Below are 18186 nucleotides of genomic sequence, written 5' to 3'. Positions count from 1 at the left end.
TTTGTTAATTGGCTCATGTGACCTAACATGTTTGGTTTGTTTGTGTGCAAAGTGAATCATACGATCCCAGGGGGCGGCCCTTATTTTTTAAAATGGCAATTTTCTATTAAGCATTACCCAATGGCACGGACTACTGAAAAAGTATATTATTATGAAAATGGTTTATTGATATGAAGCAGGGTTTTACGTAGGAGCTGTTTTATGCAATTAAGACCAACATTGTCTTGAGGGGGGGTATAGTTTTCCTTTAAGAAGTAAAAGTGGCTGAACACAAAGACACCATACTGGAAATAAGTGGCAGCCTTTCACACACGTTAAAGTGCAAGCACCATGGGACGATGCTAAACGTTGTCGTAAAACAATATAGATAGACCCCCCCCCCCCGCCGTGTGAGATGGGGCTTTCCGTAAAGGCTGGCCGGAAGCCAGGTGCCTCCCACGGTTAGATCATGGCTGCCCCAAGCTGTTACGCGATTTGTGCCTAATGAGAAGCCCCGCCGCTCCGGACATGCAAAGACTGAGCAGCCCCGGGTCACTCCGGTGTATCACTGGCAATCAGGCGGGACATGCACGCCCTGCTGTCTGCCGAGTTTGATGAAGGGGGCCCCGTCCCGAGCAGGCTGGGGCCTCTGAGCGAGAGTGATACAGACACGGGCCTGTCTTGGACACAGCGAACCCGGCAGCAAGTTCGGGACTGCCCTAGTCTCACGTTGGTACTACAGGAGCCGGTACCGGTGTTGGTGCTGGCTGTGCTGCGCTATTTAGGGCCACCCGGAAGACGGCACACGTTCTGCTATGATGTGTATCTGTGGGACGGGGCCCAGGGGGATGTCTGGCATCTGCACTCAGACCTCAACTATCTGGTCCAGCGCAATATTCTGCGCAGCGGGGCCCGGGTCACAATCAGCCGCTGCTCCTACATGTACAGTGAGAAGAGCCTGGACAGAGGCCTAGTGTGTGTGGAGGAGCTGCTGGTTAGCGGGGAACTGACTGCGCTGCCTAATGCACAGCATCTTCCTGCAGCCGGACAGCTACCACTGCTTGGTGGGAGGAAACATTATCTGCCCCTCTGGAATAACGAAGACCCCTATGGAGACACATGGAACGGTCCTAAATTGGCAGAAGATCAAGTCAGTATTGATGGTAAGCGTGGACTATAGGGGTGTCTGACCTAGTGCTGCTGTGCTTTCAGCAGGGGCAGTTGTACAAGGGGGGTCACTGAAAAGCAAGGGGGTCGTGCACATGTGCTTAGAGGGCTGAAGAAAGTTGTGATGGAGGGCTCTGTCCTATTACCTATGTGAGAAGATGAAACTGTGGCTCCAGCTGTTACTGAGCTGTCGTTTTCTCCTCACACAGCTGTGTTGCTGATATGAAAGGATACTTTGTCAGCAGCTGAATGTTACACAGTGTTGTGGCCAGACTTTTATCATTAACACACTTTTACGCCTGTAGAGCTGACAATCTTATTCTCTCGCACTATACCATGGTCCGCAGGCACAGGAATCGCCCCAAAATGTTGGGAACCACTGCACACGAGGTGACACTCGGCCGCAATAAACGTGGTGGCCATTTTGCAGCCCTCCTGCTTAACATACACACCCAGATATTAAAAGGGCTCCTAGAAAATAAAGTTTTTAAGATGGGGGTTTGTGGGGCCTTCCAGCTATATTTAACAAATACAATTTACAAGCTGTACAGATCAACATCAAGTACAATGTAACTGTACAAATGTAATTCCGTGGCTTGTTTTACAGGATGTATTTTCTATGAAAGAGATACATTTTGTTATTGCTTAAAACAATGTATTTGTCAAAATAACTTTTATACTCTTCCCATGACTGTAACGTCTTCCATTGTGCAGGACGATAGGGAACTAAATCCATGTCTGCTGTTAGAATGGTGTCGCAGTAGAAATTCCCGCACAAATAATAAAATAATTTAGAGAGGTGACGCTTTCTTAATAATAATTTCTGACCGTTACCAACAAAATATTCAGGCAGCAGTCCATTCATTATAAATCGAGTTAAACTACATATGACTGCTGATTCTTTTTCCCTTTAAGTATAAAGTTATCCAAGAATAAAAAAAAGCAGCTTATTATTACATTAAATAAACTTCCTACATTTGGCGAGTTCGAGATTACAAATTGCACAGGCTTGTAAGTGTGCAATGCTAAAACCCTTTAGTATATATTTCATTATGGCTTTGTGACTGCATGTGCATGCCTCTAGCCTAGATTCATAATTATTTTAATATCGTATATGTTTGGGAGGATGTCTGAATGACAGTTACTTTTTACTTGTTTAGAATTTGTTGAGTGCCCCACCCCCCTCATATATATATATTTTATTTACTTGAAATGATATAACAGTGTTGCTGCCTTTGGGAAAAGACACGTGCATTATAGGATTGCCTTTTTATTGTATCTGTTCAATATTATGGCATCTGCCATTTTTTCTTTACTTGTGCACTAGTTAGGCACATATTAATGAAATAAAGTGTAAATGAACTACATCGTTCGTAAATACTTTAATCCGTGAGGTCCTGCCTTTGGTTTTGTTTGGATGCAGTGTAAAAATAAAAAACTGTTGCAGCCATTTTTTGAGCTATAAGCAGAAGTAGGAAAATGTTTAATGAAATTATACATGGCAGATCAAATTGAAAAGCTCAACGTGTTTATTTTGTGTGCTTTAAAACATTAAACACCATTATGGGATATGTTGAAAATCCACTTTTTTTACCCATAAAAAAACATAAACCGAAACTCCAAAACTAGTTTGAAAACAACACCCTCGTTGTTAGACAGAGTCTCTGTGTTCATTGCAAGGCATTGTGACTGTCATTTTGAAAGGTATTTAATGTGGTGAATATATGTTTTGAGTCATGATGTTTGAGATCGAAGCATCATTATTTTATTGACAAGTAGCTGAGGTCCCTGTCATTGCCTGGGAAGTTTGATGTTATGTATTTAAAATAATCGAAAAAAGCACTCTGCACTGTAAACTGTTTTTACTGTAAAGCAGATTGCTATATCACATACACGGGAAGATTGCTCATGGGGTAACCTAGTACTAGGCCAAATTGCCATGCACCAAGCCCAGTATTTGGCTGAAGAAAAATGTCCCCTGCCAAGAACCCTGGGCCAGTCATTTTTTATTTTTGGAAAAGTGGAGCAGCATTCCAAGGTAAAAAGTTAACATATTTAAGGGTAAATTCACTAACCTCCAAAAATTTGCCAGCGATGGCTTCACTCACATCTCCACAAATTCGCTAATTCACTAAAATGCGAAGTTGCGTCCAGGGCACCGAACAATGCCAAAGTTTCGCTGGCGTTAATTTGGCAAGCAAAGTTGCGCTAGCGTTGGCTAATTTGCATGAGGCGGGAAGTTAATGTTAAATGGACATATATATTTTGCAGCAAATACATTACACTACACAAGCCCAGGGAACCTTAAAAAAATAAAATAGAGTTGTTATAATGCCCTACACATGTGCCCAGTGTATATTTTATGTGCCATATGTTAGGAAATGTAGGGGGGAAAACCAGGTACCCTAAAAAAAATTTACGATCTTTTGCAGCCTATCACCCTGAAAAACTGAAAAGTTGGCACAGTTTTTTGGGACTTTAATTTTTACGTTTTTTTGAGGAACTCTTATCTACTCTATTGCACTTCGCCTGGTCTGAGGTGGCGAAGGCAAGTCTGGCGCAAGAGGTAACGTTGAGTAAAATCCGCATCTTAGTGAATTATCGCAGTTACGTACATTCACCAGAGCGAAAATTCGCCTGGTGTTAGAGTGCGAAGTAGCGCGTTACGCCAGCGCCCGTTAGTAAATCAGCGAAGTCCCGTAATGACGCCACACTGGTGTTAGTCACTTCGCCCTTTAGTAAATTTGCCCCTTAGGCTAGGGGCACACGGCGCGATTTCGCCGCGATTCTGCGCTGGGCGAGTTGTCGCTGCGTTTTTTAAGCCGAAATAGCTTTGCTAACTTTGGCGCTGGCGTCAATGCAAATCGCGGCGAAATCGCTGCGCTAATTCACACGCGGCGATTCTTTTTCTACTGTCGCCCGGAAACGCCCAGCGAGGCAACTTCGGACGACAATAGAAAACGAATCGCCGCGTGTGAATTAGCGCAGCGATTTCACCGCGATTTGCATTGACGCCAGCGCCAAAGTTAGCAAAGCTATTTTCGGCTTAAAAAACGCAGCGACAACTCGCTTAGCGCAGAATCGCGGCGAAATCGCGCCGTGTGCCCCTACCCTTAGTCTTTGGCGGCACTCACAGTGATTTTTGGTTTACATTGTGACTCAAGCAATGGAGGCTCCATCTTAATATTTGAAAAGTAGAGTTGTGAAGTTGTGGAATTTTTTCCCTGAATGAGTTGTACTGGTATGGCACCTGTTATCCAGAATGCTAGAGACCTGGGTCCTTCACACCTTTTTGTACGGGCCCAGATGTTTTTACTTTTGATTTATAACTTAGAATGAAAAAATGACTGTTTGCTAAGAAACAAGTTTGCATGTTTATGCAGGCATAAAGTGAAGAGAGAAATGCGTTAGTAAGCAGAATGAATTCTGGTCAGTTAAGATAATACTACCCAGTGCATTTTATCTCTGCTTAAGTCATGGTAGTAAAGTGACTGAGGCCTCAGAGATCACTTCCTATTTAGTTACATAGTGGTTCTATCTGATGTGCTAGCTGAGCTGTGAAGAGAAGGAGCAGTTTCCTTTCCTCCACCAGTCCTCCTAATGAGATTCTGATTGCACAACCTTAGACCCTGTACTCTGTAATATTCAACATCAGAAAGCTGGGATTTACCAATCATATTAAAATTTCCCATACCAGGGACTTTTAAAGACTAATTAAACACAATTTTAAATATTTCTGTACTGCCTTCTCCAGGATATATTATCTTGGGGATGGTGCTTTTTATTTTCAATGCAAAATAATTTATACATTTGTTGTAATGCTATTTGTTTATTTTAATTAATGTGATTCTTTTTTTCTTTAATTCCCTATGGTAGTGAGCAAAGTCAGCTCGTTACAGCGTCTGGAAGTGCAATGGAGGACAAGAAGGTCATTGCCCCCATTGCTGGTACGAATTATGTACAAATCCAGACTTCGTTATTTTGGGAAGCCGGATAAGAAAATTGACATTCCATATCAAGTAAGTTCTATGATGTAGATAAGCGAAATTGGAGAAAAAAGAAGATTCCTCTAATTATTGGGATAATGGGGTGTGGTTATCACTTACCGATGTGTGTTACTTATGATATTGTCTAGCTATCCATCAATTTTTCCGTGTCTATTTCACAGCTGATAAGAAACATCTAATCTAGTCTAATGGTGCATTTCTCCTATTTTTAGTGCCTGTGTGGCACACATGCAGAGGCTGGAATGATGAAAAAAATGGTGTTGGATTCTTGAAATTATATGATTTAATGCACATTTTTCTTGAAAATTTTTTGGCAGTAAGTGGGAGGGCCTAAGCGTGGGTGGAAGGGACAAATTATTCGTAGTCTTATATAATGCTGATGGAGAATAGAATGCACAATTAAAAATAGGACTGGTTGATTTTATCTTTGGGAGTGAAGCTGCATCATGCAAGATTCTGTTACATTCACATAGTATTTAATAGGAGTTCCAGCATCAGGAATTGCTGTGTGAGATTTTTTCTTTAAATTCCAGGCCTATTTCGAGGTTGCTGATTACTCAGGAATGATGTCAATGGTTTTGTGGAATGAACTGTGTCCAGAATGGTATAATACTCTGCAGGTTGGCAGTGTAATTTTGCTTCAGCAATACTCTGTCAAACCGAGTTACCAGAACAGGACACTTCCAACTCCAGGGGACTCGCAGGTGAAGAGGCTGCCTTCTGTAGGTAGAGTATTTCTGAAATGTGTCGCATTTGTATATCCTGACTACCCTGTCATTTAGTCTGGCAAAGAAGATGAAGTAATATACCCAAGGTCACTGATCTTTTTGAATCTAGCACTGAGCCAGTCTTTTTTACGGTATACTATGAAGGTCTTTTTAAGGTGCACATTGGAATGCATGTGTCGCTTTATCATATTAGTTGCCCGGCGACAAATCGCCTTTTCTTCGGCTGACTAACCTCCCTGAACTGCTTTCCCACCGGCTAGAAACTAAATTGGCGGCAGGATGGCACTCTGAGCGATTCGTTTTCCGAAGTTGCCTCACGAGGCAGTTCGGGGAGATTAGTCGCCCGAAGAAGAGGTGATTTTTTTGCTGGGCACCTCATCGCCACGTGTGTCTCTGCCCTTAGGGGGACTGATAAAGATTTGGCAGGTTAGCTGACTTTGAATTTGCAAAAAGCATGTAGGAATGTTGGTATTATCCAATCTACTTCATCTCTCCAAAGTGCAAATGATTATAGGCAAGCACACCAGAATACATTCAGCGGATAATTGATTGCCACATCATAGTCCCACGTCATGGGTTTTGTTGGTTGTATACCCCCTTGTGCAACATGAGATTAATTTAAAAAAAAACAAAAAAAAAAACTATGGTCTTTATGTCTTAAAGACTTAAACGAAACAGGGCAAAACGGAAAACTGAAGCTACTTCATGTTTGGTTTTGTAAGGTAGATAATTATTTTACCAGTGCTCAGATACAGTAATCCCCTGTATAATGGGCCTCTACTTATCTATATCTATGGCAGTAAAAAGGGAGGAGGAGTTTATAGAGCTCAATTTCAATATTTAATTAAAGGGGACCTGTCACCCTAAGAAATAATCCCAAATCCTATGTTGTGTTAGTCAAGCAAAATAAACTATACTGACATTTATATACATTTTTAATGGTTAAGAGTTTATGGGCAGGTGCCATTTTGTGGAAGCTGATATCAAGGCCAATGTATTCTCCAGAAAAAGGACTTAATGCACAAGCCTATGCAAGGGCTCTGTAATTCTAGACAGTGAGGAGGGCAAGTGCAGAAGTAAAAGTTATTGCTATGCCTTAGGCATAGAGGTGGAGAAGATAAAATGTGACTTGTCAGCTAAGATTTATAAATTAGTTTATAGCACGAATTACATTTCTTAATTAAAAAAAATAATTGGTTTTCATGTTTAATTTGAAATGGACTTTTATTATACAACTTATGTCTGGCAGGTCCCCTTTAATGGTAGAATAGTGTGAACACAAAATAATGCTCCTATTCTGCTAAAACATATGCAAATGTATTTTCAGCATCTGTTCTGTTTACTTTGCCCCTGTTGAAAAAAAGGTGCGTCTAGGTGTGCACTGCCCCTTTGCTCCTGCTGCTTTGTTTTAAGAGTCAGAATGAGCAGTTCAGGGAAGGAAGGGACAAACAGATTCTGATTTTAGCTGTAATTATAGTTACAAATAACATCAAAACCACTGAGCATTTTCAATTAATGTATTTTGAAAAGCTGCTTAGAATTATATTGTCTTTCAGTGTGCAGGTCTGGGGTGCACAACACTCAGGGGTGCTTCGCCAATGAGGCGAGTTGAGGCTGTCGCCTCAGGCGGCAGCGCCCCACTAGGTACCAGTGGCAGCAAAAATGCTGCTCCTGGTACTTTAAGAGCGAATTTCTGGGGGGGGGGCAGCAGCAACTGCTGCTGCCTCAGGCGACGCAGGGGCCAGGATCACCCCTGACAACACTAAACACTAAAAATTAATCTTAAAATACCATATTTTATATAATGAACTTGGAACTTGTACCAGCCTACAGTTTCAGCTTCTCAATAGCAACAGTACTTCAATTATCTTTATTAATCAGCCTTATATTGTGACATTTATATTGTATGTGTACTGTATATTGTGAGTGGGGCCCTAAGCTCAGTAAGTGACAGCAGCACAGAGCATGTGCAGTGAATCAGCAGAAAAGAAGATGGGGAGCTACTGGGACATCTTTGGAGACACAGATCTTCCCTGCTAAAGAGCTGTGGTGCCTTGGGCTGGTTGGAGCGATATCACCCCCCCCAGCAGCCTAACAACAGAACAATGGGAAGGTAACCACATAGCAGCTCCCTAACACAAGATAACCGCTCCCTGGAAGATCTAAGAACAGCACTTAATAGTAAAAGCCAAGTCCCACTGAGACAGCTTCAGTTACATTAAGTAGGAAAAATAACAGCCTGCCAGAAAGTAATTCCATCCTGAAGTGCGGGCACAAATCACATGACTGGGGCAGCTGGGAAACTGAGAAAATGTCTAGCCCCATGTCAGATTGCAAAATTGAATATAAAAAAATCTGTTTGCTCTTTTGAGAAATGGATTCAGTGCAGAATTCTGCTGGAGTAGCACTATTAACTGATATGTTTTGGAAAAACATGGTTTCCATGACAGTATCCCTTTAAGAACAATGCAAAACTGCCTGATAAAGATAAGCTTGAACTCTTCTAGCTGACTCTTGTAGAGCCCACTATTTCTAAGAAATCCTTAATTTAGAAAGCATTGCATTTCAAAGAACAGTCTTCGAATCTAGAGACCAGCCAGTATTTGGCCCTGCGCCTAATATTTAATGTAACTTTTATTTGCAATAAGGTGTGAACAATTCTCCCAGAATGACTGCTTAAAGATATCTGTAACATATCCAATTTTCTTCCACTTTTATTTTAACAAGTTATAATATTTATATATTTATTTTGTTTATACCTCTTTTTTTCTAATAATACTACAGTAAATGTGCATGGCACATGCTGATTACATTCATATAGTGACTGATACAAGAGGTAAATAAAGCAGCCAATTACATCAAAATAGGGCACTGTATTTTGACTTTTAAAACGAAAACCCCATCACTGTAAAATAAAATCTATAAAAAAAATATTCTTCATATACTATATGCAAATTTTTTACTTAATGGAAAGACTTGCATGTCACTTAATTATCATAGTCACATTTCCGGTAGCTTTAGGCACCGGAAAGAAAACAAATGCTGTCGGTATCTCCTTCTTATAGTGCTTTGTGTACAAATTGTTGGGCGGACAAAGCCTGCACCCACAAACACATTCTCCGCACTTGAACTATATCTTGTTGACAAGTAGATAGGATTTGTTTCTGTTTTCCCTGCATGAACTAAGCAAATTACTTGTCAGAGCCTGATGGATGAGTCGAGGACCTTATTACAAGAAAGGGGCTTGCTGGAAACTGCCAGGGTGAGACGCCTCTCAATGCAGCTAATATGATCTATTGCCTAGAACTGGCTGAACTCTATATTTTCTGCTATCTCACTGGCTCTGTAGCTGTGTCTTCCATCACCAAATATCATGTATTAATGAAAAACAAAACATATGCTTTACAGCTCAAGTTTAATAAGTGCAGTTGCCTTGCTCCTTTTTTTGGATGATTTCCTCATATTTCATCTTTGTCACAACGATTGGTTATTATGTCCTCTGGTCGAGTGTGCTGTATGATTGCTACTATTTGCTTTTAAGGGGTATAATGATTGTTTTTTTACAATAACTTGCCGCAAATAATTGCTATCAGGGCAATTATTTAAGCTACATACGAATGGAGTTTTAGCTGCAGCTGAATCCTGACCTAAACCCCTTGCTATAAAAATGCAGTTTTCAAAAGACTAAAGCACACATAATAGACCTTTATGATAACTGTTGTGAATTTTTTTTTATTATAACACCCATTGTTGATGATTAAAATATGCATGTTTTGTTTTCTTGTCATTGTTCTGTTTCTAGAAATAAGCCTAAATGCCCGAGATCCTCCTTCCACTATTACTGTTATCAAGGAGAAGCTTGTTAAGCCTGAGTGGAGACTACCGGATGTGAAATATCAGTTTGTCACAAGGTACTGATCATCCGTTCATTTCTTTCACATAAACAGACCTCTAGTTCCTTCAGTGCTATTTTAGGTGCTGAATGTACAGTCATTCCAAAAAAACAGCCTCAGTTCACTTGTGTTTTGAAAATTTCAAAATTACAGACATGTCCCTTTAAAGATCCTCTTTGCATTCTAAGTAATGTTAACCCAATTCGTATGTATTATGTCAGTCTACCCACTTCTTGACATATTTTGACACAGTCTGCTTTTTTGGGGGAAACCCCAGAGAATCCTTGTTGGCTGTTACCCATTAAAAACAACCCCTGTAAGTAAGGTGCGTAGAAAGAATCATCTCCCAAGACAGATCTGTTTGAATTTTCAAGGAATTGTTGACTTTTTTTCTCACAATGCCTATTCTATAATGAGAATGGAGCTTTGGTGATTCTGTAAAAAACTATTGGCATTCAAAATGGATGGAATTGCCCATCCTATAATATATGTTTATTCCCTTCCTTCCTAACACATTCCTCCTTCTTATGGTTTATTTTTGTCCCCTCTTGCATATTTCACAAAGCTTTATTTTTCTACCACTATTTTTGTTAAAATAGATTGGAACTTAATGATCTTCCGCATAACAAAGTCTGTGATGTGATCGGTCTTGTCACATATGTTGGAAGATGTGAACGGAAAAGACAGAAAGGTAATTTAATTGCATTAACAAGCCACAGTTATCAGGTGTGAATAAAGTTTCAAAACCGCCTAGCCAGGTAAACATGAACCAAACTATTTTCTAAATCATTTGAATGCCTATTCAATCTCCTAAATATTCCTAAAGCCAAGTTTGTAGGTCAGTTTAAGCCTGATTTTGGGTGAACCATTTATTTCTGTCCTACATAGTCTTGGATCTTTGGCTGGATTTCATTTTCATAGGTCTGAAACCTTGGTGGTAAATGGTGGAGAAACTTAGTGTAATTTCATTTATTTTTTTTTACCTCAAAGGTTGTCTGAAAACCATTTTTATGCAGTAAAATCCATAGGGCTTGTGTTTGAAAATATATTTTGCCTCTTTGATTTTCTTTAAAAATCCATATTTTCTTTATTTTCTTATGAAACATTAATCAGAACAGTTAGTTGAAATAATGTTATATGTATCTGTATTAAAAAGTCGCGGATTCCCGATTAAATAATGCAACATAAACCCCAGTCATTAAACTGAAATTGAGCTCCGGTATATATTTGCCCTTAAGAAAAAAAAAAACTGTCTTCTTGGAGCCCCCATGTAAACTCCTGGCTGCCCACAGAAAGATATCCAGGGTCACAGCAAGGAGGAGTAAAGAGAAGACAATGTTTTATGTATTTCTTCTTTATCAAAGGAATGCCTCACCACCAGTCCTTGATTATTGCATTTCCTCTACTCCTCCAATAAAACCAGCACCTAATGGACTCTTATGATTTTTTTTAAACCCCTCTAGATGACAGAGAAGATTTTTGGGTACATCGCTGGGTTCAAATGATTGACTCAAGTATGGACCAGCCATTCCTTATTGAAATGTTTGCCACTTCACAACCTGACATATTTGAACATATACACCCAAGTATGTATTTTTACTTGTATATATTTATAAAATATACCCATCAGCTAAGAAAAACATTGAGATAACACTGAGTGAGGCTAGGAGTTAGTGAGATCATGGTGTATTTATTGCTGTTGTTGGCTCCATGGGCAACTAATTGGTCACTTTCACAGTGCAAATTTGCAACATTTAGGATGGTAAGTCACAGAGCTTAACCTCATCCTGTATGTCCACTTCCTAATTTGTTTCAGGATAGCTGATAGATCTATAAATGGCTTCAAGGCCTCGGCATTACTTAGTAGAAGAAACAATATAAAACATGGATTTTTCATAGCATGTTGTACTGATATCTTGGAGAACAATGCCCCTTTGCATCAAACTGTAGAACAATCCCCTCAATGGGTTAAAGGGGTTTTTCACTTTTAAATTCATGTATTAGTATGATGTAGAGTGATATTCTGAGGCAAATTGCATGTTGTCTTCATTTTTTATTATTTGTGGCTTTTGAGTTATTTAGCATTTTATTCAGCAGCTCTCCAGTTTGCATTTTCAGCAATCTAGTTGCCAGCATACTAAAAGTTAACATAAAGGTGAACCACCCCTTTAAGTATGAGTCTGGCTTTTTAAACATGTGGTGCACAATCATAGTTGGTATTGCAACAAAATACTGGACCAGGTTTAGTTTGGAGTTTGTGTCACTGATACCTCTGCTTCTCTTTAAAACACTGGTTTTTATACCTCATTTCAAGGGATAACCATTTGCCTGTACAACATAATATCACAAATACTGTATTGACATTAAGTTAATCGCGGTATTTGTATTCCATAAATACAGAGAATCTCACAGTCACTAAGTGACTTCTTTTGTTTGTTTTGTAATCAAGGGAGTTGGATATAGTTTGTGGTCTTCAAGTCAGGGCTGTGAGGTCACATCTAGTATTTGGAAAGTTGAATTGCACCAGATGCATCTCTTGCTGATCCTTTTTTTTCCCTCTAGTGTCTTATTTGGTGTGTACGCAAATGAGAGTGGTTCGAGAAAGTCCAGATGATGGCTCTTTGACTCCATATCTCACAACATCTAATGAAAGCCAGGTATTCATCTCTGGTAAGGGAAAGCGCACATTCGACCCATAATATATAGATACTTAAAGATCCGTTTTAACACAGTCACTCTCAAACTCATCAATGCCAATTATATTGCCAACCACCTAATCATAGTTTTATTAATGTTATAACATCCATTTTCTTAAGCCGTAGGCCATGTTCTCACCTATTTTATAATGTCAAGTACTGTCAGAAGGTTTTAGACATCTCTTTACTGTGTCTTTGTCCACATCCTATTGTGGCACAAAATGGACATTAGTCTGCCCAAGATGTCAGGTATGTTCTACACTGAGAGTCGCATAAAAATAAAGTTATGTATTTGGTTAAGTTTTAATTTTAGTTTAGGAACATGTCAGTTTAGAGAAGCAGCAAGAAGTACCAAGAGTTCACTGTTTGCTTCATCAGTCCATAGCACTTGTTTCCAAAATGCTTCTGGCTTGTCTAGATGCTGTTTTCCATACCTGAGATGTTTGTGATTAGGTTGCAGGTTAAGATTCCTCCTGATGACTCTTTTCATGTTTGTGCAAGCAACACTGCTCTGTGGAATGGTGCAACACCATTCCTGTGTCACCCAAACCTTCCTGCAGGTTCTGGCATATGTGGGTTTGCATTTACCTTTCTGGCCAGCATAAAATCAATTCTCTTTGAAAGTTTTCTTGCTGCTCTAGATTTCACCTGGACTTCCACAGTTCTCTTCAACTGCCATTTATTCATTAAATTATGGACAATGGAAATTGTAAGCTGGAAACTTTTGTAATATTTGAATAGCCTCCCCCTGCCCTATAGTTAACCGCTTAATTGGATAGATCCTCTCTCTGTTTCTTGGAGGAGCCCTTAGTTGTAGAGTGACAGCACAAAGTTAGGGGAGTCAGAGATTTTATTAAGCTCAGCAATTGTCAACAGGTGACAATTCCTAATAGCTCTTAAATGCCTAATGATCTAATTAGGTCGGGGACCTTGCACATGCCAAGATTATGTTTATTTTCTGCTTTAATGTTTGCAAAATTAAAATTAGCAAATATGTTGTTTTTTTACATACGGATACCTGCAGAAGTTAGAAGGGAAACAGTTGATACCTCTGCTTACCTTTAAAGCAAAACAGAGATTTTTCAATTAAGCCTATAACTCAATATCCTTAACCATGCCATTAAGTCATACATGGCTAATTCCACTCCATAAAAGAGATTCTCAGTCACCAAGTGACATTTCTTTTGTGATCAAGAGAAATACTCCATGCAGTCCAGTGTTCCTTTTAAAGTAGTGAATCTATTATAGGTAAATATCTGCACTGACATGTATATCTTTGTCGAGAATGTATCTTTTTGAGAATATCTTAATGCCAACATTTAAATTATAATGTCAGAGACTTTCAGCTATAATAGATGGCTACCGAAGACCCAAACACTGCCAGACAACAATGCAGTACCACAGCCTAAAAAGGTAGCCCTTTGGATTAGGAAGGCTTCTATATAATTACTGCATAAATAGTAAATTTTTTTGACAACACCAGCTATGGGTCAGCAGCTTAACCCTTTAAGTGCCAGCAGAATTTCACATTTTGGTTACGCGAAATGCCAGCCGTTTTTAAGCATTTTGTGCTCTCTCACTTTAGGGGCATTTTCTGAGGGGAAACCTATAGTTTACCTAGGAAAACTATACATTGTTTTTTTCGGTAGAAACTGAGCTTTCTAAATCTGCCTGAGTTTTCATGTATTTCCACCTGTGCAAAAAAATTTATAGTGCTAAATAACAAAAAAAAATGAAAAATTACCATTTTTCATTGTATATCAATTTATACCAGAAAAATATTTCATTTTACAGATGAAAATCCAACTGATTTGGAAAGCCTTATGTCTCTCGAACGTGCCAATACCAGATATGTATAGTTTTAGGGAGATTTAGGATTTCTGTACAGCAAAAACTCCCGGCAGTATATTACTGAATTTTGAAAGCACTAAGGCAGAAAACGGCATGCTTTAGATTCCAAGGCAAAAAATCCTGAAACCATAGGTTTACCCCAGAAAACCATACATTTTTGAAAAGTACACATTCTGCCGATTACAAAATGGGTAACTATGTCTCTCTACTCCCAACTACCAAACAGAAAAGCTTGTCTGAACATAGCGGTTTTTCAAAATAAAATTCAAAATTTTGAAAAATCATTTCAAAGGTTTTATTTTGCTGCTCCGCATATCCCAAACTATATTACGTACCAAGAAAAAGCACCTGAAATATGATTGCCAGGGGTCCACTGAACAGTTTGATATCCATTATGCATAGGTTTACCAAAGTATCTGGCATTTAGAGACACAAATATGAAGTTAGCGCATCCAAATTGTTCAGGACTTTACTTCAGCTACTGAGAAATCAACACATTGACTGCATTTTTTGTGGGGTAAAAACACAGAAATATATGTTTACCCCCCAAACCCATATATTTTTGGAAAGAACACATTCTACAGAATCTAAAATGGGTACCCATGCCTTTCTGCTCCAAACTACTGAGTCGCAAGGCTTTCCCAAAATTGTCGGTTTTGGTGAAATATCTGAAAATTGCCTCAAAACTTCAACTTCCCAGCACCATATCACCCATGTATCATTACGTACTAAGAAAAAGCACCCTAAATATGATTGCCAGGGTTCCTCTGAACATTTTGGTGGCCATTGTTCATAAGTTTACCAAAGTATCTGGCATTTAGAGGCCCCAAAATGAAGTTAGCGCATACAAACAGTCCCGTGAGTAACTTCATCTAATGAGAAATCAACACATTGACTGCATTTTTGTGGGGTAAAAACACAGAAATATATGTTTACCCCCCAAAACCCATATATTTTTGGAAAGTTCACATTCTACAGAATCTAAAATGGGTACCCATGCCTTTCTGTTCCAAACTACTGAGTCGCAAGGCTTTCCCACAATTGTCGGTTTTGGTGAAATATCTGAAAATTGCCTCAAAGCTTCAACTTCTCAGCACCATATCACCCATGTATCGTTACGCACCAAGAAAAAACACCCTAAATATGATTGCCAGGGTTCCTCCAAACAGTTTGGTGGCCATTGTTCATAGGTTTACCAAAGTATCTGGCAGTTAGAGGCCTCAAAATGAAGTTAGCGCATACAAATAGTCCTGTGGGTAACTTCATCTAATGAAAAATCAACACATTGACTGCATTTTTGTGGGGTAAAAACACAGAAATATATGTTTACCCCCCAAACCCATATATTTTTGGAAAGTACACATTCTACCGAATCTAAAATGGGGTACCCATGCCTTTCTGCTCCAAACTACTGAGTCGCAAGGCTTTCCCACAATTGTCGGTTTTGGTGAAATATCTGAAAATTTCCTCAAAGCTTCAACTTCTCAGCACCATATCACCCATGTATCGTTACGCACCAAAAAAAAACACCCTAAATATGATTGCCAGGGGTCCTCCAAACAGTTTTGGTGCCCACTGTGCATAGGTTTACCAAAGTATATGGCAGTTAGAGGCCCCAAAATGAAGTTAGCGCATACAAATAGTCCTGTGGGTAACTTCAGCTAATGAAAAATCAACACATTGACTGCATTTTTGTGGGGTAAAAACACAGAAATATATGTTTACCCCCCAAACCCATATATTTTTGGAAAGTACACATTCTACCGAATCTAAAATGGGTACCCATGCCTTTCTGCTCCAAACTACTGAGTCGCAAGGCTTTCCCACAATTGTCGGTTTTGGTGAAATATCTGAAAATTGCCTCAAAGCTTCAACTTCTCAGCACCATATCACCCATGTATCGTTACGCACCAAAAAAAAAACACCCTAAATATGATTGCCAGGGGTCCTCCAAACAGTTTGGTGCCCACTGTGCATAGGTTTACCAAAGTATATGGCAGTTAGAGGCCCCAAAATGAAGTTAGCGCATACAAATAGTCCTGTGGGTAACTTCAGCTAATGAAAAATCAACACATTGACTGCATTTTTGTGGGGTAAAAACACAGAAATATATGTTTACCCCCAAACCCATATATTTTTGGAAAGTACACATTCTACCGAATCTAAAATGGGTACCCATGCCTTTCTGCTCCAAACTACTGAGTCGCAAGGCTTTCCCACAATTGTCGGTTTTGGTGAAATATCTGAAAATTGCCTCAAAGCTTCAACTTCTCAGCACCATATCACCCATGTATCGTTACGCACCAAAAAAAAACACCCTAAATATGATTGCCAGGGGTCCTCCAAACAGTTTGGTGCCCACTGTGCATAGGTTTACCAAAGTATATGGCAGTTAGAGGCCCCAAAATGAAGTTAGCGCATACAAATAGTCCTGTGGGTAACTTCAGCTAATGAAAAATCAACACATTGACTGCATTTTTGTGGGGTAAAAACACAGAAATATATGTTTACCCCCCAAACCCATATATTTTTGGAAAGTACACATTCTACCGAATCTAAAATGGGTACCCATGCCTTTCTGCTCCAAACTACTGAGTCGCAAGGCTTTCCCACAATTGTCGGTTTTGGTGAAATATCTGAAAATTGCCTCAAAGCTTCAACTTCTCAGCACCATATCACCCACGTATCGTTACGCACCAAAAAAAAACACCCTAAATATGATTGCCAGGGGTCTTCCAAACAGTTTGGTGCCCACTGTGCATAGGTTTACCAAAGTATATGGCAGTTAGAGGCCCCAAAATGAAGTTAGCGCATACAAATAGTCCTGTGGGTAACTTCAGCTAATGAAAAATCAACACATTGACTGCATTTTTGTGGGGTAAAAACACAGAAATATATGTTTACCCCCCAAACCCATATATTTTTGGAAAGTACACATTATACAGAATCTAAAATGGGTACCCATGCCTTTCTGCCCCAAACTACTGAGTCGCAAGGCTTTGCCAAATTTGGCGGTTTTGGTAAAATATTTTGAAAATTGCCTCAAAGCTTCAACTTTCCAGCATCGTATTGTCCATGTATCATTACCAGCATAAAGCATCCTAAATATAAACATAGGGGTCTACTAAACAGTTTGATGCCCAATGTGCATAGATATACCAAACTATGTGGGGCACAGAGACCCCCAAATGACAATATGTATAGACATTTTCACGGCTGACGCGCTGGCTGCTGCAATATAACCACCCGGTGTGTGTATTATGCGACATTAGACCACCTAACAGTACAGAGACCCAGAAAACCATATATTTTCAGAAAGTACACATTCTGACGAATCCAATATGGGTAAATATGTGTTCCTACTGCAAACTGTCAAACTGCAAAGCAATGCTGAACGTAACGGTTTTTATCAAATTTCTGAAAATCGTCACAAAGCTTGAATTTTACCCCATTATATGCCCCACATTTCGTAACTTATCAGCATAAAACATCCTGAATATGAACGCCAGGGGTCTACTGAACACTTTGATGCCCAATATGCATAGATATACCAAACTATGTGGCGCACAGAGACCCCCAAATGACAATAGTGTATATACATTTTCACGGCTGACGCACGCTGGCTGCTGCAATATAAGCACCCGGTGTGTGTAATATGCGACATTAGACCCCCCTAACAGTACAGAGACCCCAGAAAACCATATATTTTCAGAAAGTACACATTCTGACGAATCCAAATGGGTAAATATGTGTTCCTACTGCAAACTGTCAAACTGCAAAGCAATGCTGAACGTAACAGTTTTTATCAAATTTCTGAAAATCGTCACAAAGCTTGAAATTTATCCCATTATATGCCCCACATTTC

The 18186-nt window shown here is 39.4% G+C and overlaps 1 protein-coding gene across 2 annotated transcripts in view; it reads left to right on the top strand.

The window, feature by feature from the left end:
* The first annotated feature begins 370 nt into the window (after positions 1–370).
* radx.L (RPA1 related single stranded DNA binding protein, X-linked L homeolog) overlaps positions 371–18186 on the top strand; it is a 31920-nt gene continuing 14104 nt past the window's right edge. Inside the window, exons 1-7 of one of the 2 annotated variants that reach the window (XM_018228474.2) lie at positions 371–1142; positions 5023–5165; positions 5687–5879; positions 9684–9792; positions 10374–10465; positions 11238–11360; positions 12337–12444. In XM_018228474.2, the coding sequence (XP_018083963.1) occupies positions 566–1142; positions 5023–5165; positions 5687–5879; positions 9684–9792; positions 10374–10465; positions 11238–11360; positions 12337–12444 (1345 nt within the window). In that variant the 5' untranslated portion in view covers positions 371–565. 2 annotated transcript variants of the gene reach the window in all.

This window comes from Xenopus laevis, chromosome 8L (assembly GCF_017654675.1).
Source record: "Xenopus laevis strain J_2021 chromosome 8L, Xenopus_laevis_v10.1, whole genome shotgun sequence".
In the NCBI taxonomy this organism is placed as follows: Eukaryota; Metazoa; Chordata; class Amphibia; order Anura; family Pipidae; genus Xenopus; species Xenopus laevis.
This window is presented reverse-complemented; position numbering and strand designations above follow the sequence as displayed.